This window comes from Pelodiscus sinensis, chromosome 17, assembly GCF_049634645.1.
Source record: "Pelodiscus sinensis isolate JC-2024 chromosome 17, ASM4963464v1, whole genome shotgun sequence".
NCBI lineage: Eukaryota > Metazoa > Chordata > Testudines > Trionychidae > Pelodiscus > Pelodiscus sinensis.
In genome coordinates this window covers 25446957-25474889 of record NC_134727.1, presented here as the reverse complement: position 1 = coordinate 25474889, position 27933 = coordinate 25446957, and the positions used below count along the sequence as shown (strand labels likewise).

The following is a 27933-nucleotide window of genomic DNA, read 5'->3' as shown; positions in this document are numbered from 1 at the left end:
AAAATAATAATTGTGCTATTGCAAAAACGTGTTAAGCGGGCACGTGTTAAATGAGTAATTATTGTACTGAACAGAAGGGACAAGAGAATTTCATACACAAAATTGTCTTCTCCCAGCCTGAGTGCATCTGGGCAAGATCTGGTTTTTTTTTCCAGAGAATGATTGTTATGGAAAAGACGGTAGGAAAAGGACTTGGCAGCAGTTACTATTCATGGCTTGGCACTTTGTGTCTCAACAACCAAGATTGTATTTCAAAGGTGCCTTTCAGGTCTGATTGCTGGGGGCTGGGTATTTCATCACTGTCACTTTCCCTATTTCTCACTCCCCACCCTTTTTAAAATTAGACTTCCTTGCCCTTGGATTGGGTTTGAGGAGATCTTTACTATTTTAATGCCATTTAAAATATTTTCAGATACAATCTCCAGAGCCTTAACTGGGGAAACAGCCTCTATTATGTTAAAGGCAGAAGGGTCTATATGCTGGAGTAAGTGTAACTGAAAGGAGTACAGCTGAAAGAAGAAGAGGCCAAAGGAACCGGGAAGGCTAAAGGTAGGCAACACAAAATAACAACTCCAAGGGAAGGTACAAAATAGCTAATATAAGCATGATTCTATTTTATTATATTCTGCACAGGTTCTTATTCCACTCTGGTTGCTATAGTATCTGAACTGGGGAGAGGGTGGGAGGTGGACAGACTTGCTGGGCCCCTGGGCAAAGTGTGTGTGTGTGGGGGGGGGGGGGGGGGGGCTCTGTTGTCCTGGAAGGGGCAGAGCAACCAGCCCTCAGCACCATCCAGAGCATGCCACACTGGTCCTCTCCCTCCCCCCCCCCCCCCCCCCCCCCAGCTCTGATTGCTTCCTGGAGCGCGTGGTGCAGCACTCCAGCAACAATTTAAGGGCCCAGGGCTCCAGCCGCTGCTACAGCAGCAGTGGTAGTTGGCAGCCCCACACCCCTTTGAATCACTAGGCCCCAAGGCAACTGCCCCTTTAGCCCCCCACTGTTGACAGGCCTGTATCTGAGTAATGTCCAGCTGTGGATGAGAAACAAACACAAACATTCCTAGTCAGAATACACCTACTTAGAAAGACACAAAGTCTAGCCCTCACTGACCGGAGGAAAGAGAAAAAAACCTATAATCCTTGTATTTACTTTATAGTTCTGGGAAGTGCTCAGAGACCATGGCGATGGTCTCTGTATTAGGAGGAGGAATGTGGCAGCAAGTTTACTCAGGTCTTGTGAAGCACAAGGCTGAATGTACTCTTCCTACAGCAGGAGATAAAGAGGAGGAACTTCTTGCCATGCCCTTTAGAATCAGCATCCCAAGCCAAAACTCAGAAAGACCCTCACAGAAGTGAAGTAAAAGACTCCCACCAAGAACCAAAAAGCAATTAAACACAATTATTTCTATTTGTTTATAGGAAAGGGAAGAGGAAGTAAATAATTAACATTCAGCTGAATACAGCCTTTATGAAGGAGCTGATCTCCATATTATTTTGCTTTTTGTTTATGAGACGTGTCTTGAAATTTGAAGGGCAGCACTTCAGGCATTCCTTGGACATTGGAACAATTATCTCATTTTATAAGCACAAGTTTCAGACTTTGCACAATAGCAAAAGAAAATTCTAAGTTTCCTCTTGGGATTCCTCTTGAAAAGCCAGGTTTGATTGCTGTGGATAAGTATTATCCCATTTTACAGATGTGCAAACAGAGGCAAGAGCTTTAGGACTACTGGGCTGTGTCTAGATTGCATCCCTTTTCCATACAAGGGATGCAAATTAGACACAGCGCAATTACAAATGAAGCGGGGATTTAAATCTTCCCTGCTTCATTTGCATAAACATGGCTGCCGCTTTTTTCCGGCTCAGGGCTTTGCCAGCAAAAAGCGCCAGTCTAGACGGGGATCTTTCGGAAAATAAAGCCTTTTCCAAAAGATCCCTTATTCCTGATTTTAAGAGAAACAAGGGATCTTTCGGAAAAGGCTTTATTTTCCGAAAGATCCCCGTCTAGACTGGCGCTTTTTGCCGGCAAAGCCCCGAGCCGGAAAAAAGCAGCAGCCATGTTTATGCAAATGAAGCGGGGAAGATTTAAATCCCCGCTTCATTTGCAATTGCGCTGTGTCTAATTTGCATCACTTTTACGGAAAAGGGATGCAATCTAAGCACAGCCCTAGAGTTTAAATGGGATAAAATACAACATCTGTGGACTTACATGTGAAGAAGGAGGAAAATAAGAGCTGTACTGAGAAATTAAGGGATAACGCAAGAATGACAGGTATGTTGGGTTACAAGAAGGGACCATATCTTTATTTGCTTTGCAAGGTACATGATATATTTCTGATTGCTTGAAAGTTAATAGTGAGCTCCAAATTGTGGCTTACCTGCTCCTATATACTGGGCATCACTGTTAACAGAAAAATGGTGACCTGCAGGGTTGGCTCTACCTGCCTTATTGTAACATTGTTCCTACTTTGCTCAGGGTGTTGGACTTGATGATGTCTGGAGGTCTCTTCCAACCCTATGAGTCTATGATGGTAAAATTAGGGAACATACCTCACTAAATACTATCAGGGCATGTCTACATGAGGAAATCATTTTGAAATAACTTATTTTGAAATAATAACTCCCAAAATAACAATTTTGAACTAAGCGTTATTCCTCATGAAAAGCAGGAGTTATTACTTTGAAATAACCAGCCCGCTATTTCAAAATAATGGGCTTGATAGTGTGGATGCTCCACTTGTTATTTTGAAATAAGAGGAGTTATTTCAAAATAGACCAGGGCCATGTGAACAGTGTCGCTATCTTTCCTGTAATGTAAATGAAGGCAGAATTTTGTTATCTAATAGATGGTGACCATATCAGGAACTGCAATCATGCTGCATCGGATAGCAGAGTAGCTGATGACTCTCCTCATTCATTTCAGACTCATTATTGAAGAGTTGCCAAAGATAAATGCGTCCAAGATGCAATCAGGCTTGGGTAAGTGGTCTTAGTTGATATGCTCTCAGGCTTCCGGCTACATATAGGGAAGATGGAACTTTTAGAATAAAGAGAGTTAATGGCTTTTGGCAGTGTGTAAGCTTATAACACTTTGAAATGATGGGGCAAACAATCCAGCAATTGAGAACGTATTCCCACTGGAAGCATTATCTTGGTTACCAACCTGTTTAAAACAATAGATTTTGCGCTCTCATGTTTCAAACCCCAGGGCTAGACAAGCTCCCATGCAAAGGATGCTTGTGGAACAATGTGAAATAGAAACTATTTGAATATGTTCCCTTTATTTCAAACTCTCCAGATGGCTGTTGTGAAAATGGTAAAGGATAATCCTGCCAAGGTCCCAAATCTCATCTCAAAGTACACGGCTGTGTCTACATTGGCACCTCTTTCCGGAAAAGGGATGCTAATGTAGCACTTTGGAATAGGCAAATCCACGGGGGATTTAAATATCCCCCGTGATATTTGCATTAACATGGCTGCTGCTTTTTTCCGGCTTGGAGATAAGCCGAAGAAAAGTGCCAGTCTAGACGTGATTCTCCGGAAAATAAAGTCTTTTCCGGAGGATCTCTTATTCCTACTTTCAAGCGGCCAGTCTAGACGTGATTCTCCGGAAAATAAAGCCTTTTCCGGAGGATCTCTTATTCCTACTTTCAAGTAGGAATAAGAGATCCTCCGGAAAAGGCTTTATTTTCCGGAGAATCACGTCTAGACTGGTGCTTTTCTCCGGCTTATCTCCAAGCCGGAAAAAAGCGGCAGCCATGTTAATGCAAATACCGCGGGGGATATTTAAATCCCCCGCGGATTTGCCTATTCCAAAGTCTACATTAGCATCCCTTTTCCGGAAGGGATACCAGTGTAGACACAGCCCACATGTATCAGATGCACAACCAAAAGCTGCCATGGACTTTAAACATTTATCTAGAATAAAAGACTGAGTGGACAAAAATGTTACTGGAGTCTCAAAACAGAGTAAAGAAATGCAATTTAATGTGGCACCAGTCCCAGTAATCTGAATGGGATGCATAGAAGTTATGTGGCTAAATTCCATGGATCTCATTGAAAATGAATAGTACCGTATTTTCTGGCGTATAAGGCTACTGGGCGTATAAGACGACCCCCTAATTTTTTAGTTAAAAGATAGGGTTTCGTCTTATACCCCAGCGCCCCTCCGCCTCCCCGGCTTTGCTCCCGGTGTCCCTGGTCTGCCGGAGACGGTCCCCAGCAGACCAGGGACACCGGAAGCAAAGCATCTGAAAGGACGCCCCGGCAGCGGGACAGCCCTGGCGCGCCTGGGCTGCCCCGCCGCCGGAGCCCCTCCACGGCTTTGCAAAGCCTCGGGGGAAGCTGGCGGCGGGGCAGCCCAGGCGCGCCTGGGATGCCCCGCCGCCGGCTTCCCCCGAGACTTTGCAAAGCCGCAAAGCTGTATACCCGGCGTATAAGACAACCCCCGATTTTTGGGGGATGTTTTTTAACATCAAAAGTCGTCTTATATGCCGGAATATACGGTATTAGGCTTATAATGTTGAAGATTGGACTAAATCACTAATTTAGGGGAGGTCCTGATCCTTGGGAGGTTTTGAGGTGCTGAGTTGTTGCATTGAAATGAAGGGGACTATACATATGTGAATAAAGTCATATTTCTGCTTAAATGCTAGTCTGAAAATAATTAAAAACATGTTAGTATGGGTATAATATACGGCTATGTCTAGACTGGCCAGTTTTTCCAGAAAAATCAGCCACTTTTCTGGAAAACCTTCCAGCTGTCTACACTGGCCGCTTGAATTTTGATCTCATGTAAGATAGTCAGTGTTTTTGCGGAAATACTATGCTGCTCCCGTTCGGGCAAAAGTCCCTTTTGCGCAAAACTTTTGCGCAAAAGGGCCAGTGTAGACAGCTGAGATTTGTTTTCTGCAAAAAAGCCTCGATCGCGAAAATGGCGATCGCGAAAATGGCGATCGGGGCTTTTTTTGCGGAAAATCGCGTCTAGATTGGCACAGACACTTTTCCGCAAAAAGTGCCAGTCTAGATGGTTTAAACCAGGGGTCAGCAATCTAGGCACACATGCCATAAGTGGCAGGCAAGATGATTTTCAGCGGCATGCGCAATGAGAGCGGGGCGGGGGAGAGAAAGCCCCAAGTCTCCCCACCAGATCTGGTGTGCGGGAAACACTAAACTCCCCCACCCCTCCGGCTCCTCGCCATTAACTTTCCCCCCTTCTTCTTTCCCTCCCGCCCACAGGGAACACGGGCGGCTCCCTGGGCGCTTTGCCGACTGGCAGCCAGGGTTGCTTCCGGCGGTGCGCGGTATCTGGAATCCGGGGCCGCCTTCGAGTCCCGGTGAGCCCCCGCCACCGTGCGCCACGCAGCGTCTCCCTGCTCCTGCCGCGCGGGGTCCTGCTCCGGCTGCGCTGCCGCCTCCTCCATCGCCAGGCGGCCGCTTGGTTTTACAGCAGCGGGGTGGCTGGGTCCAAGGCAAACCCCCCCGGGGCTTGCTCCTGCCTTGGACCTGCCACTTCAGCCCCAGAAGGGGCCGGGCTGGGGCGCTGCAAGGCGGGGAGCTCCGCGCGGGGCCGCTCTCTCCCCTGCCCCGCTGCGCCCCGCTGGGGAGTGTCAGCAACACGTGGAGCCGCTCGCTCTGCGCCACAAGCGGGTCTGGCAGGGAAGGTGGGAGCGTTCTGCACCTCCCCCGCCCCGCGCCCTTTGAGGGGGGAGCCAGAGCTGGAGCCGCGGCCTCGGGGCTGTGCGGCTCCCTGCTGCGCGGGGGAGGGAAGCTGAGCGCCCTGCTGGGGAACGGCAGCGCTGTCTAGAGGCTCTCTGCACTGCAAGGGGGAACAAAGCCAGGTGCACACGCACCCCGGTCCCCAATCTCCCTCACTCAGTCCGCTCCCCCCCCCCCACAAGACCCTGCACCCCCAGCTTGCTCCCACCCCCGCTTTTGCTCTTGCACCCTCTCTCCTGCCCAGACATCCTACCCCCACTCTGCTCCTGCATCCACCTTTGCTTCTGCACCCTCCTCCCTGGCAGGGCTGAACGGAGGCATGGGCGAGCCAGGCATCTGCCCTGGGCGCCAACCCACGGGGCATCCCCCGCGCGTGGCATCCCTTACAGCTGCCATCAGGAGCCGCACACCCAGCTCCCACAGCACTGGCCTGCCCGCCTCCCCGCGGTGCTGGACAGCAGCGCCCTTGCCCCCACGGCTGCGGGGCCCTGCATGGACCGGCGCGTGCGCCAGCAGAGCTGGCCGGGCTGAGCTGGGCAGTGCATGCGCTGTGCGCCCCGGGGGCAGGCCCTGGGCTCCGTGCCAGCGGCTGTGACCAGCCCGCGCATGCGCTGAGCGTCCCAGGGTCGGGCCCCGGGCTTCACTCCAGTGGCCGTGGCCGGCACGCGCATGCGCCATGCGCCCCAAGGACGGGCCCGCGCCCCACGGGCGGGCCTGCGCATGCACTCTGCGCCCAGGGGCGGCGCTGCACGCCCAGGCCCAGGGCGCCAAAAGGGCCCTGCTCCCTGGTCACACATTGCACCCTCCCTTCCTCCTGCTCCCTCCACCTGGCCAGACACCCTACTCCAAGCCTGCTTCTGCACCTAGCTCCCACCCAGACCCCACAACCTCTCCCTCTTCTGCACCCCACTTCCCTCCCAGATCCGGAACTCCCATCCCTATCCCACTCACTGGCAGCCCTGTCTCACACACTGAACCCCTCATTTTTGTCCCTACCCCAGATCCTAAGGGGGTCCACAAAAACCATTAACTCCAGAATCCCAGAAAAGTAAATCTGACCTATGGGAAGCCCTGAACCTCAGCCCTCCCGCCTCTTCTCCTCACCCCATAGGGCTGGAGCACCAGAGGAGTGAGGTGTTTCAGTCAGGGGGCCACATCTGTGAGGGTTGGGGGTTTTGGGAGGTTTTGTTGCTCACTTGAGTGGTCCCCAACTGATTTTTCTGTGGGTCAGTGACCCCTGACCATAAAAAGGTTCTCCACCCCTGCCATAAATAAAACATTGAAACTTTTTTTATTGGACATAAATTAATATTTTACTTTTTGATAAAAGTGTGATAAACTAACATGAGAAAGTTAAAATGCTTAATCTGTTTAATAATTTAAATTAAACCGTTCTCCCTAGCTGCAGCTGGTTCAGAAAATATGGTCACCGTACCCAGTCTGCTCTGCTTCCTGCTCCCCCGGCACACAGCTCCCTAAATAAAAGTGAATAAGTTAAATCTTGGCACGCCATATATGAGAGGTTGCCAATCCCTGGGTTAAACACAACAAACCAGGCATCCCAGCATGGGATTAGAATAGATGACTCTTGCGGTCTCTTCTAACCAGTTCTATGATTCTCCCAATTTTCATGCACCTGTGACACATTTTAATGTCCGCTATTAAATATCCACACAAGAAGAAAAAAAACTGCTTCTCCAAATGCCATAGGTTATCTGCTGGCGTTAGTCTGTGGAGTTTCAGAGATTTGGTCTCTCAACTTCTTTGTTGTCTTAGGAATCAAATTAAATCCAAGGATTTCTTCCCAAGCGAGTTAAGGCTTTGTTAGACTTTGGTCAAACTTCAGTCAAAACACAAGCATAGTTGACACATAGCGGGGGGAAGACCTGTAGTCTCAAGTGCCTCTCCAGATTTCTGTTTGATTTGTCTGGGTGGGGAGCAGAGGGGGCAGGACCAGAGACTTCTCACGCTGGCCTCTCTGAGTTGCTGCTCTGTGCAGTGTTGCGGCTGCCTACAAGAGCCCAGCTGCTCCTGCCCGAGTCCGGCTGCTGGGGACAGGACTGAGTGAGCCAGAGTCCTCTCTTCCCCCAGCACATTTCTGGCTCACTCAGCCCCTGTCACTGGCAGCTGGGCCCAGGTAGGAAGCAGCCTGCTACCACCAGCTCCCCAGCCAGATTCTCTCTCAGGCAGCTACTGCACTGCACAGAGAAGTGAGCTGGAGTGGACAGCCTCAGCTGGTTTGAGAGAGGTTCCCTCCCACTACCTGCTTGGGCCCGGGGGTGAACATGACAAGAAGGGGCAGTGAGAGCAGGATACAGCCACCACCTCCTTCCTGCAGGTAACTCTGGTATGGTGCAGAGGGCGCGGCCACCCCAGGCTGGGCGCAGCATGGAGGGGTTGCTGGACGGAGTGGTGTGGTCAGATGTTCTCCCCTTTTGATTGTGCCCCACAGTATTGGGAGGGATAAGTGGTTTTGCTCCTTAGTATAATCCATGAATGGGATTAGTATTCTGCTGTCTTGCAGTCTTTCCAGATGCGTGGAGTAGGAAAACCAAGACTTGCATAGTTCACAGAGACTGGAAGTGTTTTGACCATTGCTTCCAGATATCAAATCTCCCCTTTTCAGCACATAGCAAACTGTGGGTTTGCTCAACCACTTATCCCCAGTTGGTGGCTTGGAGCCCAGCCATTGGTTTATTATGCAATTCCTAGCAAAGTCTGCTGATCTACTTGTTGGGGAAATTTACCAGCATTTGTCCATGAATGCCCCAGGGGAAGGAATGAGGTGGATCAGTCAGAATTATTTAACAGTTTGTTCTCTATTACTTCTGCTCTAATAACATCTGCTCTGCTTTTCTTTCCTCCTTTCCCTCCAAGCAGGTGGTGAAAGTAACTAATGGGCTGAATAAAAAGCTGGAAACACCCCTGCTCAGGGGGGATAAAGGAGATGTGATGGTGGTGGAGAGTGAGGTTCCTTAATCTTTTGTGTGTCTCTTTCAATTTGCATCTGCTCATGCAGGTGTGTTTGTAAGAATGGGGGCATTTGCCTCTGAAGCTCTGTAACGTCCTCTGACAGCAGATGTTATAGAAGTGCAGAGTATTACTACTGAGGCCTGCATACAATGGAGCTGCCCATAATGTGGGTGTGCATGGTCAGAAGGGAAGATGTAAAAGGTCTCTTCCTTCAAATACATCTGCCTAGGGTCAGCGAAGATCCAAAGCCTGGCATCCTGAGTTGTTCAGGGACGCTTTTCCTGGTTATGTCCCTGGAGCATAAATTGCCCAAAACGGGAGGTAGAAGAGACAACCCGCACCAAAGGGATGGTAAAGTGTGCACAGTCCACCCTGACTTCCTCTGAGTCCTGAGCCTGTACAAGGGGACTGTACCCATGAAAGCTCATGATACCATTTACATGTTTTGTTAGGCTTTAAAGTGTTACCAGACTATTTGCTGGGGTTTATAAGTTTACCATATTCTAGTCCATAGTATCACCCAGTACAATATCACTTTTCCCCAGTTCTCTAGATTGCTACTGGCCTGGGCTTTGAGAACCTGTGATTTAAGGGGTTGATACAGTTTGTATCCTTTCTGTGGTTTTCGGCTATTTTTGTTTTTCCCAAAACAGACTGTCTGGGACCTGGGGAGATGTATCCGGAGCTTACCCCAACTTCATCAGCGATGGGGAATGGTAAGGAAAAAAGAACCAAGGCAAAGCTCTAGCAGCCAATTAGAGTGCTAGTTTTCTGGATACAATATGATTGGTTATTTGAGTTACAGACAGGCCCAAACACTTAATCAGTGTCTATTATTTTGAGACTGGTTTTCTTCACCCTGTGTTATCAGTGTTCCTGGCAGTCTCTTTGGCAACTACTAAATGGTGACATGCAGTTAAATGTGTGACCTCCAGGCTTGCCAAATAACTACTCTGTGAAAAACTAACTCATGCAAGAGGATCTCATATTTGTTCACTGGATGTAAAACATCCTTCTGGGTTCAAATGTTGATACTTAATACACAATTCTTGATGTTACAGAGAATGACTGGGTCACTGAATACATACTGTACATTTCACCTTCCTCCCCCGATAGACTTTCCTGCAAGCTAACCAAACTTATTTGTAAGTGTTGTACTCTTCCATAGCATATCAAATGTGCAAACTAACTGAATAAAACAAAAATATGCTCAGAAGAAAGGAATACACATACATCATATGTTTTCATCAGCTTGTTCAAGGTGTTTTGAAGGAGGAGCCAGGCCTGGATGATGTTTCGCAGACAGCTCTTCATACATTGGCTATTGCAATATATTCTCAATCTTTTCCCCTGATGATTTAGATAACACCATACTGCCAGAAGCAGGGTGCCATCTTTCACCCAGACCTCCCTCCATGTCCCTACAAGTACACTGGCTAAATTTTACTGATTCTGTCTGTGTGACAGCTCTACAATACAACCTCTCCTATCCAGTCACACAGCTAAACCTCCTATCCAGGCTCTCGTAATCTATGCCTTGATTACTCCTCCTTCTGCTTGGCCTTGACAAATGCAATCTTGTCTCTCTTGTATGCATCCAGTATACTGCTTCAAAGCCAATGTTCTTAGTCTGTTGCTTTGACCATGGCATTCTTTCATTCCTCCACTAGCTCCTCCTCCTCTACTGCATCAAACATAAGCCATTTATATTGACTTTCAAGGCCCTTTATGAACTATCCCCCTAAACACAGAAATGTTGACTGTCGCCTATGCTTGGCCAGTCGTGCCAGCTTCTATCACTTACCTGTTGAATTTTCAAAGCATCGGTATGTTTCTCCCATGTTGCCTCTCATGCTTGGGAGGAGCTCCCTGTGAACATCTGAAAAACTACCTCATTGTCCACCTTTAAATCCCCTCTTGCAACTTTATTTTGCTGTGATGCCTACAAAACACTTGACAATGGTTAATTTACCAGAGTGTAATACAACTGCCTCTCATGCTGACCAATATTGTCTTGTTTCCTAAAGCTCCCCCATCTGTTATTCCCAGGTCTCATTTTATTCTTAGATTGTAAGCTCTTGGAGGGCTAGGACCATGCCAGAGGCTTATATAGAGTAAAAGCCCTAGCTAAGGCAATCACTCTGCTCTTCATCACACTTCTTCTAAGTTACTTATTAAAATAGGTTTCCTGAGTACAGTTACAGAATGTTCTTGTGCCTTAATACATGAGGTACACTGCTCCTACTCCCCCAAAAAGCTGCTCCAAGTTCTACGGCACACACCTACCTGCAGTCAACCAAACATCTCGATTTTACAATGGAAAGAGCAAGTCCGCATTGCAAAAGGCTGACTTGCCCAAGTGGGGTATGATGGCCCTTTTGGATAGCGTGGAACTTGGTGTCCTCCATCTCATATCATGCATAGTTATTCAGGCTACAGTAATTGAGCAGTGTGTTATGCACTCTGGGAGCTCTGGAGCAGAAGCAATAATGTTACTGTTAGGCTGTTGCTGCAGATTTAGGACTACAGTAATCCCAGTGATGTATTGGTGGAGAACAGTGAATGCATCCACATAACCATGGGTCCCCCTTACCCTTTCCCCATTCTGTCCCTTCCATTCTGCCTAGTCTAAAATTACGTGGTGTTCTGGGGCACAGTGAGTACCAGCCAAGCACAGATCCTCACCATGCAGGAGGCATTAGCCCTCTCCTTGCTGGGTCCCAGCAATCTCACTACTGCCCACAATCAATGGATTCTCATTAGTTCTACTGCAGCTGGAGCCCTTCCTGCAGCTACAGAGGAAGGGGCTGATGGATCAGTCTCTGTTTCCTTAGAATAAGAAATTAACTTTTTACTTTGATGACTCATCCAAGTGCCCCAGTGGAATATAGCTTCCATAATGTGTCTTCCACAACTGTGTATACTGGCTGTGCAGTGAAAGCCTGTGTCCAGTGTTTCTTGTAAGCTGAGCACTTGGGCAACTGCCCAGGAGAGATTCAGTGCCACCCACTTGATTGGCAGAGCACACACATCTGCCCACAGCCAGCAGCATGTGTTTCTATTGGTGGGGCACATGGGCACTTGCCTCAGTGCAGACACATTTATTCTGCACATGGACGGAAAAAAATTAGAGGGAACATTGTGTTTGTCAATAAACCAGACACATCTGGACCAGAAACCTCCAGGAAGCAGCTAAATGCAAGAACAAAATATGTATAACATTCTCTAAGAGATGGACTATGTTCTGACCAAGACACCTGGCACACTCCAGTCAATCAGAACCATTCCCAGGTATCTCATTACACATCAGGGATGCACTTTACATAAGAACATAAGAACAGCCATACTGGGTCAGACCAAAGATCCATCTAGCCCAGTATCCTGTCTGCCAACAGTGGCCAATACCAGATGCCCCAGAGGGGACGATTACAACAGGTAATCCTCATGTGATCCCTTTCCTGACAGCCATTTCCAGAGAAACAGAGGCTAGGGACATCATTCCTACCCATCCTGGCCAATAGCCATTGATGGACCTAACCTCCATGAATCTATCTAGCTCTTTTTTGAACCCTGTTAAAGTTCTAGCCTTCACTGCATCCTCTGGCAAGGAGTTCCACAGGTTGACTGTGCGCTGAGTGAAGAAAAACTTCCTTTTGTTTCACACCTGCTGTCGATTAATTTCATTTGGTGACCCCTGGTTCTTATATTGTGGCATGAACTGTTTTATGAGAAATTCCAGCAAAACAAATACTGTCCTCTCTTTCCCTCCACTTGTAAGCTCTGTGTCAACAGCATACAAATAATCTCACCTAGTCTGTTTGGAATGAAGAAATCTAGTTCCACTTGATAAGAGGCTTGGGATGTTGTTGACTGGTAGATATAATATTAATAATAGCTATTAGCCTCACCATCCGTATATTGCAGGGGTTCTCAAATATCATTGCCTTGCAACCCCCCTTCTGACAACAAAAACTACCACACAACCCCAGCAGGGGGACCCGAGCCTGAGCCCCACCACTGCAGGGTGGGCAGGCCCCATGCCAAAGTCCAAGTGCTTCAGACCCAGCCAGGGGCCTGTAATCTGAGCTTTGATGCCCTGGGCTGAAGCCATGGGGCTTTGGTTTTGGCTCCTGGCAGAGGAGCTTGAGCTTTGGCCCTGAGCATCAGCAAGTCTAAGCCAGTTCTGGTGACCCATTAAAATGATGTTGTGAGCCAGGTTGAAAGTAACTTAAATTTCTTACAGGTACTCTTGTATGACACCCCCCCGGGGGGGCGGGGAAGAGTGTCTCAGGACAGAGGGCTATGGGGGGATGATATGACAATATCTGTGAAAAAATTAAGTGCAGGGTGGAGTGCAGGAGGCTCAGAGCAGGGGTTTGTGATTTGTGGGGGGGTGGTTCAGGGGGAGGGGGAGATGTGACAGGAGCAGGAGTCAGAGTTGGGCTGTGAAGAGAGATTCACGATGGAGGATTGGGGGGGGGAGCTCCAGACAGGGGGTGGGGATATAGGTGGTGTTGGAGTCAGGGATCAGGCTGTGAGGAACGCCTCAGGGCAGGGGGCTGAGGTCTGGGGGAGGGGGGGGGGCTCAGAGTAGAGAGAACTGTGAAGGGGGCAAGGGCTGAACTCCCCCACCCGGATTCCTACCAACACTGGTTGTTGCTTGCTGTTTCCCTTCCGTCCTCTGTCACTGTCAGGAAGCGAGAGGGAAACTCACAGCATGAGTCACTCACTCCTCTGCCCCTTGTCCGCACCAGCCGAGAGGGAGCAGAAAGCAGGTATATGCTGTGTGCTTTCCTCTCACTTCCTGACAGTGGGGAAGGGAGGGTATGTCTACACTACCCCGCTAGTTCGAACTAGCGGGGTAATGTAGGCATACCGCACTTGCAAATGAAGCCCGGGATTTGAATTTCCCGGGCTTCATTTGCATAAGCCGGGCGCCGCCATTTTTAAATCCCGGCTAGTTCGAACCCCGTGCCGCGTGTAGCTGCGCGGCACGGGGTCCGAACTAGCCGGGATTTAAAAATGGCGGCGCCCAGCTTATGCAAATGAAGCCCGGGAAATTCAAATCCCGGGCTTCATTTGCAAGTGCGGTATGCCTACATTACCCCGCTAGTTCGAACTAGCGGGGTAGTGTAGACATACCCGGAGTTCTGAAGCCCCCCATTTCTTTTGTAGTGGCATCCAGAGAGATTAGAGGGAATTTGGGCGGTCTGGGATCGGTGTGGGGCACTCCACCAGCCATCCCCTTTCATCTGCTTGCTGCTGAGTGTGGCAGCCTGCAGGAGAGCCCTGGAAGTGGCACATCAGGGTGCACCCCTTACTTTCATGTCTGGTTGCAGCCCACACTGGAGTTCTGATATACAGTTTGAGAACTGCTAGTATGCACTAAAAACCAATAGCATTAAGCACAAATACTGTTCAGTGATATAGCCTCAACCAATCTATACCATAATCCTGTCCACTTACACTAAGTATCCCATAACACCTTGTATTTCCCAAATAAAACATATGGCATAAGCAGACAGGAAACTTTTCAAAATTAAGATACGTTTGTTCTCTGTCTTAGTACAAGCTGGGTAAGTATCTTCACAGGTCAGTACCTGGAATGCCAGTATCCAAAACAAAGATAACCAGGGAACAGAACAAGAAGTTAGGAACTAGAACAAATGGAGGGGCTGGGCTTGGATGCAATGTAACAAGCGGTGTAACTTGTGAAGTCATTACATACCAACTGAGATGTATAAATTAGGAAGCATAACTAAGACTAACGTAACCTGGCTTCACAGGACAGTTCTTCACAGATTGATCTAGAACAGGGCTACTCAACTTTGGAAGTCCTGAGGGCCACAATGATACTCACAGCACATGCCGAGAGTTGCAACTTAAATGTGGTTGTGTATACATGCAAATATATATGCAAATATATGCAAATAGCAGCTTTCACATTGACAGGCATGGATACAAAGATTATGCCTTAACCTGCAGTGCCGGACCTAAACGTGGCCAGTGTGAGCCAGTCATCACCTCTCAGGCTCAGCCCACAAGACTAAGCAGCCAGCACTTCCCACAATGCCCCAGCACCTCCTTCCTAGGTGCTAGAAACGCCGACACCCTATACCCGTCTGTTCCAGCCAGCCCGTCTGCTTGCATCTTTCAATGCTCATCTCATCCGGGAGACACCTCACCATTGTGGAGCATGTTCCAGTGGAGGCCATGTTCAAAGGATTCCACTTGCGGGCTGCATATTGAGCCCTGTGTAAACCCAAACAGCAGCGGCGGATACAAGGCAGGGCGAGCAGGGCGGCTGCCCCGGGCCCCACGCTTCAATAGGCCCCGCGCATGCTATTTCCAGTCGGCTTCTGCCGAGACGCATGTGCGAAATGCTACTTTCGGTCGGCTTCTGCTGAGATGCATGCGCGAAATGCTATTTCCCGTCAGCTGCTGCCGAGGCGCATGCACGAAATGCTACTTCCGGTCGACTGCTGCCGAGGCGCATGTGCAAAATTGTGCCTCCCCAGGCCCCGTGGCGCAGCCCTGGGCCCCACAAAATTATTATCCGCCCCTGCCAAACAGCATCGCAGGCTGCAAACAGGCCATGGGCCACATGTTGAGTAGCCCTGGTCTAGAACTTTCTTTCTGTACCATAGTGGGTAGCACATACTTTAGAGCTAATCTGAAACTTGCCATTATCAATCAACTTTTCCCAAGGGTATTATGGTCCAAATGGGCCTTTGGAAGAGACTTGTATACAGAAATATTTGGGGTGGCATGGAAGAGAGCACAGAGATGAAAAGCAGGCTAATGCGGGTCAAATAATCTCATGAAATCAACATCTTTGAAAGTCTCAGAAGGGTAGTCGTGTTAGTCTGTAACTTTAAAAACGAGTGGTCCTGTGGCACCTTAGAGACTAACAAAAATGTTTATACATATAGTATCATGAGCGCTTGTAGGCAAAACCCACTTCTTCAGAGGAGACTCAAGCTCATTTCATCTGAAGGGGTGGTGTGTGTGTGTGTGTGTGTGTGTGTGTGTGTCTCTAAGGTGTCACAGGACTATAGTACTTATCTTTGAAAGTGATATTTAGAAAATTTGCAGTACTAGTACATTTACCCAGCATTACTCAGATACTTAAGGAGGGGCACAGGGTGGAGGGTGCAGGAGTCAGGGTTTGGGGGTTAGGAAAGGCTCTGGGCAGGGGAGTGCCTGTGTGTGTGTAGGAAGGTGTGCAGGAGGGGGCAAAGTTCCTCCCGCTCCCTCCTCCGCCCCCCAAGATTCATACCAGGGCTGTTGGCTCTTCCCCTTCCTGTCCCTGTCAGAGAGCATGAGCAAAGTGCACAGCTCTGTGCTCCCGAGGAATGCAGCAACCTGTGCACTATCCCCTCGCTCCCTGACAAAGGGGAACAATTAGCAATGTCCCCATATGAAGCTGGGGGAGTTTCAGCCCTTTCCACATGCCCTAAAGGGCACTTGGGGGAGAGGGGTGGTGAACCTGAAGCAGTCCCAGACAGGGAAGAGGAACTCTTCTCCAGGAAGCCCCTTTCACCTGCCTGGTGATTCTGTCTCTTTTCTGCGTGAGTTTCTGAGAAGCAATCCCATTCTAGGCATATCCTGTTTTCCCAGCACAACCAAATCTTTACTTTGCTTGCAGTTGTGCTCAGAGGAAGCTGTATACTGAATTTGGTGGGTCCTAGCTTTCACTGTGTATGTGGAGTTCTTGATCAGACAGACACACTCTCTAAAATGTATAGGAGAATAAGGCATGCCCGTTGGTGGGTGTGTATATAAAATATATCTAATTACCCACAGAATACTATGTTAAAAGAAATGTATAGGTTGAACCCTTGTCGTCTGGCACCCTCAGGACCGGATTGGTGACGAGCCAGAGAATTTGCCAAACCACAGGAAGTCAATATTGCCTAGCAATATTGGTGGGGAACCTTTTTTGAGTTGGGATCACTGACCCACAGAAAAATCAGTCAGGGGCTGCACGTAAGTGAGAAACAGGAGAAAGAAAAAAAAACCCTCACTGTGGCCCCCATGTGAAGAGAACGACACTCCCCACATTTCCCTTGCACATGAGAGCCTGGTGAGGGGGGGAGCAACCTAGTAGATGTTGTGCTCCAACCCCCAGGGGGGCAGCAGGGGACTGGAGCGCCAGCACAGACTCCCCAATGCTGGGGCCCAGAGCCTCGGGGACTGGATCCAGGCAAGCCAAGGGCCACATCTGGCCCCTGGGCCGGAGGTTCCCTATCCCTGGTCTAGCAGCATTGTCAACACGTCCATGCTGAGCTCTTAGACGACATGTGGGGTAAATTAAAGCTAAATAACAGCACAGAACACCGAGAGCCAGGTCTGGTGGCTGCTAACAAACTTTATGGGACCATGGGAAACGGCCACACTATGATAAGTTAGCTGGACATCCAGATAACTAATATCGTGCTGGATCATGGAGGCTGCCAGACCAGAGAGTGCCAGACTAGAGAGGTTCAACCTATACTGAGGGTGCAAAGTCAAACACTCAGAAGTAAGGAAATTCAGTCCCTTTGTGTGTGTGCATTACAACAGTCTTTCCTTGGATGTTCACATATTATTTTATAGCTGAGGCACTGAAAAATTAAAGTCAAAAGTATCCACTCCTTTTTGTCTCATAGGGGTAGCTGTGCTAGTCTGTGACTTTAAAAACAATGAGTAGTCCTATGGCATCTTAGAGCTATATTGTATCATGAGCTTTTCCAGGCAAAACCCACTCCATTAGATGAGCAGAATGGAAAAAAGGGGAGGGAGACCCTCACAATAAGAAAGGAGAGGGGGGGGGGAAGTACTTGTCAATTGTAGTGCCAGTGCTAATGAGACTAATTGACTGGGCTGGTACCCATTTTGGGCTTTCCATTTGTGATAGGCAGGCCTGATCCTTTTTACGGAGAACATAGCACTATGTAAACACTTTGTATGTTATAAGCAAAGTTTTGATCGACTTCCATGGCAGCTGTGAGTGCTTAGCACCAGTGTTCCCTCTAATCTTCTCCACCCACGCATGGGTTTTTCCATCTGTGTGGAATAAATGTGCACCAAGGCACGTGTGAAAGTGCACTACCAGTAGAAACAAAAAACCTAGCTGTGGGCGCTCTGCTAGTCAGCTGGGCAGCATTGGAATTGCTCCTGAGTGCCCGCACAACACCCCTTCCAAGTTCTCCACCCTGTGATATACTGAGTCAGTCTTTATTCACAGAGAGGACGCACCTCTCACTGTCCTGCCCTTCCTTGTCGCGCCAAGTCATTTTCTGTTTAATTTTTTTAAGTTGGTGCAGCTGAGCAAAACACTATGTAATTCGCTGTCCCGAGAGAGGGGAGAGTTCCCTCCAATTGAATGGGCCAGCACCCCTGCACCATTCCCTGGCAACTCACTTCCACTTCAAGACTTTAAGGGTATAATTTTAAATATACAGGTTGGGCCTCCCTGGTCCAGCACCCTTGGGAGCTGACCGGTCCCAAATGAGGGGATTTGCCGGACCAGGGGAGGTCTCTCTCCTCCTACACTGTACAAAACTTCTGCCCCCCACTCCCACTGGGGCTCGGCTGCATGGTCACTCCCTGGGCCAGAGCTCTCTAGCTCTCGATGCTATTGGGGTCAGAGCTCCCTGTCCTCCACTGGGGCTGGAGCTTCCTGGCTACCACCAGGGCCAGAGCTGCATGGCCGCTGCCAGCCCCCTGCTACTGCCCAGCTGTTGGGGACAGATTTCCCCATTGCGTCAACCGGCCTCTCCCCCCATGGGGCTCCCAGCTGAGTCACCAGTCCATCCCTGTTGCACTCCTGCCCCGTAGCCAGACCTTCCTACATCTGGACTCTGTGGTCCAAAAACATCTGTGATCCTGCTGGACCATAGAGGTTGCAAGACCAGAGTCCTGGTTAAGGGAGGTACAACCTGTCTCACATTGTCCCTTGACTGTTACCCGTACATGCACCTCAAAGTGATTATGAGTATCAATAAGTTACAAGCTTTCCGCAGAGACCTTGCATGCTGCCCTTTGTGGATAACTCTTGTGTGGGTTTGTCTGGTCTCAGATAAGAGTTGTGTATAAGGAACAGCGGCCCCTTTGCCAGTTAGCATCAATGGGCCTCTGTGTGACACCCCCTTTCCAATCGGGGTCTCTCCTCCCATCCCGCTCCCTCCATGGGCTACTCATCCAATCTCTGCCCCACCCAGCCTTCCCAGCTCCGTGTTCCATTCCCACTCTTCCCCCATCTCTTCATACAATCTCTGGCCTCCTCCTCTGTTTTCCTCACTGGCTCCCTGTGTCACCCCCTCCCTGGCCCACAGTTCCTTGTCCAAGTCTCCTTTTCCAACCAATCCCAGACTGCCCTCCTCCCTTCCCCCCCCAGATCCCAGTTCCAGTCTCCTCGCGCAGACAGACCCAGTCTCAGCAGATGCCTTGCCCTAGTCTGCTCCTTTCCCTTCTCTCCTAGCCTGCCTTTGTCCCCCGTGCATTAAGATCAGACACCTCCGTCCTCCACGCTGTCTGAGCCAGCAGGAGAGTTACTGAGTGCAGAGGAGAGAGAGTCTCCTGTTCTCAGTTCCAATAGCTGGCCCCAACCTGACTGGGAACAGCCAGTTCAGGGCAAATCCTGGAGCCCTAGGGTGGAATATGTTTAGCTGCTCTGGGGGGATGGACAGGTAGGAGCTGAGACCTGCATTGAGCATACGTGTAACCTGCAAGTGTTTTCCAGAGGCCTATCACTAGGCCAGATTTGGGTGGCTGCTTGCTGGGACGGTGAAAGGCATGCCCTGGCACGAGGACCTTTCCCCCTCAGAGATGATAAAGGGCCCCAACAAAACAATTGCATTGACCTTTTTAACATGGGCAAAACCAACTCCTGTTTCCCTCATCTCCTTCACTCAAACGCCTGAACCATTTTTACTGAAACTTGGCACTAAGAGTAGTGAATAATTCAACCAGAAGCAGACCTCTGGTATGGAAAACTACAGCCTGAAAGGTTAATGCTTTGGCAGTGCTATAAACATTTGAAAACAGGATCTTGCCATGGGAATTGCCAGGCAACCCAGCTGCTCCTTTAACTTTCCTATTGCTTTACGTTCTCACGTGATTTAATATTTGTATCAACATTGTGTGCAAGTTCTTTAGCTGGCATTATTTGCATGTAGCCCCCTGATGTTAGAGCGTTCTGCCTAGCTGCTCAGTTCACACATATATGTAAGGACTGATTCTGCTTTCTTAGCTCTCAAATGGTCTTTTAGGGTGCATCTGCACTGCAGGGCTAAACTCAAAATAAGCTACGCAAGTTGATCTATGTCGATTACGTATCTTATTTTGAAATAGGGAACGTCTACACAGCACTTATTTCAAAATTCCTCTGACTTCCCTTACTCCTCGTACAATGAGGGTTACAGGAGTCAGAGTAAGAAGTCCTCCAGTTTGACAGTATTTTAACACTATTTCGAAATAACTGCCTACTGTGCAGAGGCAGACTTAAGCTTTTTCAAATTAACGCTAGCTATTTCGAAATAATGTGGCAGTGTAGATGTACTGTTTAACTCCCTTGAAGGAAATGCAGTTTATTCTGATGTATGATGATAGAGAGGGGAGAATTTCACATATACTATCTCATTCATGTATATGGACATGGCAGCGTTTTCAAAGAATTTAACAGCATGTGATTTTTCTCATGTCATGTTTTCTCAACTCCTACAAGTCACAAAACTAGCAGCTTGTGGCCAGGATTTCTGTTTATTCTTTGTAATAAAAAATGTTCCCTCTGTTTCAGCCTCTTTGTGTTTGTTCAGCACATAAGGCAATATGACCCTGATCCTGCTCGGGATCCTTGAATGGTAACTCAGTGCAAATAATCATTACTAATAATGCAGACAGTATTCATATGGTAAGGGAAAATGTGATTTTTTTTTCTCACCTTTTAGAATCCCGTGTCCCGTGGGTCTGCCTTCAGGACCTTGGCACACTGATGGAGAAAGTCACACATGTTTTTATAGAAAAAATAAGCTTTAGGAGAAGGCTGTCAGCTGTTGATATTTTCTACAGTTAAATTACAACCATATCGTTTAACCAGATATTGAACGAAGATGGAGATCAAAGCACACATTTGGCTCTCACTGATATACCACAAAAAACAACAAATGGTCTGGTAGCACTTTATAGACTAACGAAACATGTAGATGGTATCAGTTATTTGGTCTCCTAAATATATTTCATAATGGACCAAAACATGGTCAAACAATAGGCGCTATACAATTTATCAGCTGGGCTAACAAAGCCTGTGGATGCAATCAGCCTCTCCCTGCTACACTTCCCGTAATTGTCAGATCTGGAGAGAGGAGTTAAATGAGCCAAAAAGTGGCTTCAGGCAGATCAGGAAGATCATCTGTGGCTCAGGTAGCTGCTGCACGGGACTCCTGGCCGACAAAGCCTCCCAAAAGGAAGGTTCAATTCATGACATAAAAATAAAATATATCCGACAGTGCCATCTAACTGCTGCAGTACAGAGCTGGAAACCAGAAAGTTCTTGGGTGAAATTTGCACTAAACCTCAATCCTTTGTGGTTTGATTTGATTTTTCAGGTTTTATTCAGACATGCTGAGCTCCTGCAATTCTCACTGAGTTTACTGAGAGCGGTGGGCGCTCAGCACCTCTGAATATCAAACTATTGATTTGTTTATGCGTCGGATGACTAGCTCAGACAGTGGAACCTAAGTGCTTTGCTGATTAGAGATGAATTTAAGCATGTGTTTGTGGTTTGTTGAATCAGGGCCATAATGCATTTCAAGCACATGCTCAGATTCGGAACAAGCCAAGTCCTGGAAGTACAGGATAAACTGCCTGCTCTTGTTATGAACTGGACAGTCTAGGGAAGGGGCGATAGATATGATAAGAGAAGACTACAATTTATAGAGCGTGTAGTCAACCTGTGGAACTCCTTGCCAGAGGAGGCTGTGAAGGCTAGGACTATAATAGATTTTAAAGAGAAGCTAGATAATTTCATGGAGGTTAGGTCCATAAAAAGCTATTAGCCAGGGGATAAAATGGTGTCCTTGGCCTCTGTTTGTCAGAGGCTGGAGAGGGATGGCAGGAGACAAATCGCTTGATCATTGTCTTCGGTCCACCCTCTCTGGGGCACCTGGTGCTGGCCACTGTCGGCAGACAGGATACTGGGCTAGATGGACCTTTGGTCTGACCCAGTACGGTCGTTCTTATGTTCTTATATGTTCTTATGGGAAACTAAGTCTTTGGGAGGTAAAAGCAGTGGAGGTAACAAACATGGGAACTTGATGTAGTTTTATTGATCCTTCTTTAAATTTTATTTTCAGATCTTCACACCCTGTCTGTCTTCCTGGTGATGCTGGGAAAGTTTGGAATCACATCTGCATTTTCAATGCTGTATGTCTACACTGCTGAGCTCTACCCAACCATAGTAAGAAACATGGCAGTTGGAGCTACTTCCATGTCTTGCAGGGTGGGCAGCATCATCGCTCCTTACTTTGTTTACCTTGGTGAGATGTCTTCAGTCATTTGACTTAAATTTTAAAAACACAAAAGCAAACTGCACAGAAAAGTTATCCCAAAGAATGGGCGCACACGAGAAAGTCCTGGTGCTCAAGAGATTTTTAAACCCACTTTTCAGATATTGTCATTTCGGTCACTTTCCCCCGTTTTGTTTTATTCCATGTTTATACAGGTGCAATAGTGATGAATTGGGCCCTTTAATGTTGTGAGGCTGGACTCGATGACCTCCTGAGGTCTCTTCCAGCCCTAGAGTCTATGATTCTATGCTCTTTCACTGAGGCACGTGCTTTCCAGACAGGAGATGAGAGAAATTCTTAGCCATGCATGGGTAGCACACACTTTAGAGCTAATCTGAAACTTGCCATTATCAATCAACTTTTCCCAAGGGTATTATGGTCCAAATGGGCCTTTGGAAGAGACTTGTATACAGAAATATTTGGGGTGTCTTGAAAGAATAGCACACGCAGTGCGTTCATTCCACAGCGATCAGCATGGAAGAGAGCACAGAGATGAAAAGCAGGCTAATGCGGGTCAAATAATCTCATGAAATCAACATCTTTGAAAGTCTCAGAGGGGTAGTCGTGTTAGTCTGTAACTTTAAAAACGAGTGGTCCTGTGGCACCTTAGAGACTAACAAAAATGTTTATACATATAGTATCATGAGCGCTTGTAGGCAAAACCCACTTCTTCAGAGGAGACTCAAGCTCATTTAATCCGAAGGGGTGGTGTGTGTGTGTGTGTGTGTATGTGTGTGTGTGTGTGTGTGTGTCTAAGGTGTCACAGGACTATAGGACTACACTTCCCGTAATTTATAGGACTACACTTCCCGTAATTGTCAGATCTGGAGAGAGGAGTTAAATGAGCCAAAAAGTGGCTTCAGGCAGATCAGGAAGATCATCTGTGGCTCAGGTAGCTGCTGCATGGAACTCCTGGCCGACAAAGCCTCCCAAAAGGAAGGTACATGTGCAACAGGGAGCCTAATGCATTTGGAAAAGAAAGCAGTAGGAAGTGAGTCTGCCCAGGATTCTGCGCCCTGGTAGATTTTTAAGGTTTGTATAGTACTGACTTTTCTTAGCTACATCTACTATATATTTGAGAGTTTGCCTGTCTGTGTATTTGTGTGTTTGTTCAAGAACTACTAGATGGTAAGAGCTAGGACCACCAAATTTGGTATGCAGCTTCTTCTTATCATAGCTTAAAGCAGGGCTACTCAACTTTGGAAGCCCCAGGGGCCACAGTGATACTCTCAGCACATGCCGAGGGCCGCAACTTAAGTGTGGTTGCATATATATGCAAATATATGCAAATAACTTCTTTCACACTGATATTTCGCAATATTTACCCAATTTCCACCCATATGACAGCATGTGACAGGGTGCCGGCCCTGCACTGGCCCTTGAAGACCAGGACTCAGGCCCTGAGCCAGGGCTAGAAAGAAAGAGGCCAGCTGGAGCGGTTTAGGGCCAGTGAGAGCCCAGCTGGCAACTACCTAGGGCAGCATAATTGGCTTGTGGAAGCCAGCTGAACCCATTAAGGGAGTGAGAGCCCAGCTGGCAGGTATATATAGAGAAGCACAGGTTGCTTAAGGGAAGGCCAGTGGAGGGCTGACTGCAGAGGAAGCAGGAGCTCCTTGGAGGGAGACAGCCGAAGGAGAAGGACTGGAGCAGGGAGCTCTCCCCCAGCGGGTGCCAGGGACTCCAGGAGAGGCCGGGAGGAAGGCGGAGGCGAGTTGGTGCCACCCGGAGACTGCCTGCCGAGGGGATGCCGGCCTGGAGATCGCAGCCAGCTGGGCAAGTCCAGGGGAAGGAAGCCCGGGGATCCAGGTAGGAAGTGGCCCAGGGCAGGAGCGGGAGCCGCCCCTCCTGGCCCGAGAACCTCGGTGCGTTTCGGCTGGATGGCCCCGCCGAGGGAGTGACCCGATACCTGGTCGCTCACAGGGCCCTGGGCTGGGACCCGGTGTAGTAGGGTGGGCCCGGGTCCCCCTGCCTGGGGTGCACCCTGCTAAAACAGTTATAAACTGCTTTGTGGACTTGGCCTTGCGTAAAGGGCCAGTTATATACTGCTTTGGTGCCTATGATGAGCAACCCATACAGACTGTAACTTGCCCTGAGAGGGGCTATATGAGGACAGTCAGGGGGCACTGAGGCACACTGGGGGCGTGCACCCCCTGACAGATGGTGGAGAACGTGGGCAGTGTAACCCCACCCTGGGGAAAAAAGGGGGTTTATTGTGAATAAATAGTGGCTGGTAGGCCACAGGACTAGAACAGGGAGTTGAGGGTGGAGGGGGGAAGTAGATAATGAATAAGTATTGGAGGGCCTGGGAGGCCCTACAGGCTGGGACGTGGGAAAAGGGGAGCGGGCCACGACAAAGGGGTGACCTTGGACTCCGTAGTAAACCAGGCTCCAAGAGTTGGGGGCAAAGGCCGAGCCTGAAAACTTGTTTTGCCTGTGGGCACAGGGGACACCTGAGGAGAGAGTGCCCCTACGGGGTGGGAGCCAGGAGGCCCCACCCAGCTAATAGGGACAAAGGGAGAGCGGCCCCTGGGAAGGCAACAGGGGAGGCACGGACATGTTGGACCTGCGAGGAGCTGGGCCACATCCGGAGGCTGTGCCCTAAGAGGACCCGGGGAGCCCTGGCTAGCACGGGGGGAAGGTGGCGGCGACAAACTGCCAGGGAAAAGACTCAGGACCACCGACCTAGGATGGTAGGAGAAACCAGAGGGCGGGCGGAAGGTGGTTTGGACCCGGGCGAAACCAACGCGCAAGGGAGCCCAGACTGGAGTCCTACCCCGAAGTGTGAGGGGCCAGGACAAGCAAGAGGCCAGTGATGAAGTTAGTTTATGTTTAGCTAGAAGCCATCTTGTATAACAGAAACCATTTCAGCTTTTTGTCTTTGCACGTAGGCCAGAGTGAACTTTCTATCACCCCATGCGCCAGGCCAAGACAGATGTGCTATTGGAATGTGTTAATTGGGCTGGTTCAGAGAGGAGAGGTACTCCCTCGTACCTGTCCGCCATCATGTTGATAAGGCTTTGTTTTTCCTAGTCTAATTGATTATTTCTGTAATTGGATGCCCTGACGTCAGACTGTTTGGTTAAGGGTATAAAGATACTAGGATTGATTGTATTAGGTAGCCTTACTGGACCCAGCTTTGCTGTGACCACGTTTGTCTCACTTTGCTTTTATTGGCCAATAAAACTGTCTGTTTAGCCGCGTAAACTGAGTGAGGCGTTTGCTTCGACACCAGTGAGGGGGCGACACCCACACAGAGGGCGCGTATGGACAGGTGATGGCTGCTGACCTACGGGCGAGACCGCGGGACAAGACAAAGATTACCCTGCAGGTATGGCTAGAGGGAAGGCCCGTGACCGCCCTGGTGGATTCTGGGTGCAGCCAGACAATGGTATGATCAGAGCTGGTTCCAGAGTGGGAAGCGGCTGGGGGATCCATCTCGATGCAATGCATCCATGGAGATGTTAGCACCTACCCCACGGGGTGGGTCTGTCTGTCAGATGGGGTAGATGAGGTGATCTGCAGGGTAGCGTTAGCCCCAAAGCTGGTGTGTCCAGTACTACTGGGCCGGTACTGGCTGGGTTTCAGACGCATCCTGCGTGACTGGGAGAAGCAGGGGCAACAACCACTAGCAGGGACGGAGGACTGGAAAAGGGGAACATCCCAAGGCCCGGAGGAGGAACCGGACCCTGAGAAAACCCTCAGTTTGGAGGAAATAGGATGGGATGAGGACTTCACGAGAGACCAACGGGAAGATCCCTCCTTAACCCATGCCTGGGAACAAGGGGCAGGAGAGACTGGGGACCCCGGCACGGGGGCAGCTGTTTGACCAACACCGCAGTTCGAGGTAAGAGCCGATCGATTATATCGGATCGCACGGTCAACTGACGGGCAGACAGAGGTTAGCCAGTTGTTGGTCCCCGCACGGTATCGTAGGCAGGTATTAGACCTGGCACATGCGAATCCCTGGGCCGGACATTTGGGGCGAGAGAAGACCCTACAGCGCATAACGCAGAGGTTCTTTTGGCCAGGGATTTATAAGGAGGTCAGAGACTTCTGTGAGTCCTGCCCTGAGTGCCAAAGGATGGCTCAGGGAGGAGTGCCGAAAGCCCCTTTAGTCCCTCTCTCCGTGGTAGAGGTGCCATTCGACCGGGTGGCTTTAGATCTGGTAGGGCCCCTGGAGAGGTCCCGACGTGGGCACCAGTATATAATGGTCATAATTGACTATGCCACCCAATACCCCGAGGCTGTCCCCCTTAAGAATACGACGGTGGCAACGCTGGCACGGGAATTGGTGCAAGTATTCTCCCGGGTGGGACTCCCCAGGGAGATACTAACTGACCAAGGGACCAATGTGACCTCCAAACTGATGGCGGAACTTTGCCGTCTCTTAAACATTAAGACCATGCGTACCTCAGTTTACCACCCACAAACAAATGGACTTGTTGAACGTTTCAACAAGACATTAAAAAGTATGTTGCGGTGGTTTGTGGAGCTCGACCCAAAGGATTGGGACTTATTACTACCGGCACTGTTGTTTGCGGTGCGAGAGGTGCCCCAAGCCTCAATGGGATTCTCCCCATTTGAATTACTTTACGGCCGACAACCCCGGGGGATACTGGACTTATTGCGGGAAACCTGGGAGGAGCAGGACTCCAGGGTGATGGGTACTGTACCCTAATCTTGGACTTGCAATGGCGACTCCGGACCATAGGGGAGCTGGCTAGGGAGAACCTCCTTCAGGCCCAAAATAAGCAAACCCAGTATTATGACAGGGGCGCCAAGTCCAGGACATTCCAACCGGGGGACAGGGTACTCCTGCTATTACCAGCGCCAGACTCAAAATTGTTGGCCAAATGGCAAGGGCCCTTTGAGGTCCTACGGCAGGTAAGACCAGTGGATTATGAAATTAAATTGTCAGGAAAACGGAAAGACAAACAAATTTATCACGTCAATTTACTAAAGAAGTGGAACGCCCGAGAGGGTATGCTTTTCACCTTACAGCCACCAGAACCGGAACTAGGACCCTGGGGAGGCGACTTGAAGGCAGAAGGGACAGTGCACATTGGGGCAGAACTGACAGAAGAACAGCAAAAAGAGCTGAACTCCCTCCTTCGGGATTTTGACCAGGTCCTAACCACACAACCAGATAAGACCCCCCTTATGAGTTACCATATCGCGACAACCCCGGGTAAGAAGATCCGAGACCACATACGATCCCTGCCCCGGAAAATGTGGGGGCCAGTTCAGGAGGAGCTGCAGCAGATGCTGCAAATGGGGGTGTGTGACGGAGCGTCCCCCGCCCGTCCCTGGGGCACCGCCGAGCAGGCATTCCTGGGGGTAAGAGGGGGGCCCTGCCGGGGTTGCGCGACGTGCACGCGGGCTGCGCCGGGGCAGGGAAAGCCGGCCGCCCCCCCCCCCCCGAAGCGGTAGCGCCGTGGCGGCCGACGCGGCGGTAGCGGGGGCGGCACTTCCCCGCCTGGAGTGACAGGGGAGCCGGCCAATGGGGAGACAGGATGGGCGATAGGGGAGGCGCCCGCCTGATGACGTGAGCAAAGGCGGACGCCCAGCGGGGGATTTAAGATGGACCCCCGTCCGCTTAAGAGGGAGAGAGAGAGAAGTAGGGCGGGAGCCGTGAGGGGGCTTGTCGCCAAAGAGGCGGAGGGCGGAGCGAAACCACCCCCCTTTGAGTCCGG

The 27933-nt window shown here is 49.5% G+C and overlaps 1 protein-coding gene across 2 annotated transcripts; it reads left to right on the top strand.

The window, feature by feature from the left end:
* The first annotated feature begins 328 nt into the window (after nt 1-328).
* LOC102452412 (solute carrier family 22 member 4-like) lies at nt 329-27512 on the top strand. 2 transcript variants are annotated; one of them, XM_075900354.1, is made up of 4 exons: nt 329-549; nt 2923-2978; nt 9344-9406; nt 22028-27512. In XM_075900354.1, exons 2-4 carry the CDS (start codon nt 2963-2965, stop codon nt 22231-22233), a joined length of 285 nt encoding a protein of 94 aa, XP_075756469.1. In that variant the 5' UTR covers nt 329-549; nt 2923-2962; the 3' UTR covers nt 22234-27512. The 2 variants fall into 2 exon arrangements, with proteins under 2 accessions (XP_075756469.1, XP_075756468.1); XM_075900353.1 differs by having other exon boundaries at nt 2846-2978.
* The last annotated feature ends 421 nt before the right edge of the window (nt 27513-27933 follow it).

What these genes read in the sequence shown, in the direction of transcription:
- LOC102452412 (XM_075900353.1), top strand. Translation starts at nt 2,900, where the DNA reads ATGACTCTCCTCATTCATTTCAGACTCATTATTGAAGAGTTGCCAAAG. An exon ending in CAAGATGCAATCAGGCTTGG is followed by an intron (nt 2,979 to 9,343) that starts GTAAGTGGTCTT and finishes TTCCCAAAACAG; the next exon opens with ACTGTCTGGGACCTGGGGAG. An exon ending in TTCATCAGCGATGGGGAATG is followed by an intron (nt 9,407 to 22,027) that starts GTAAGGAAAAAA and finishes TTTTATTTTCAG; the next exon opens with ATCTTCACACCCTGTCTGTC.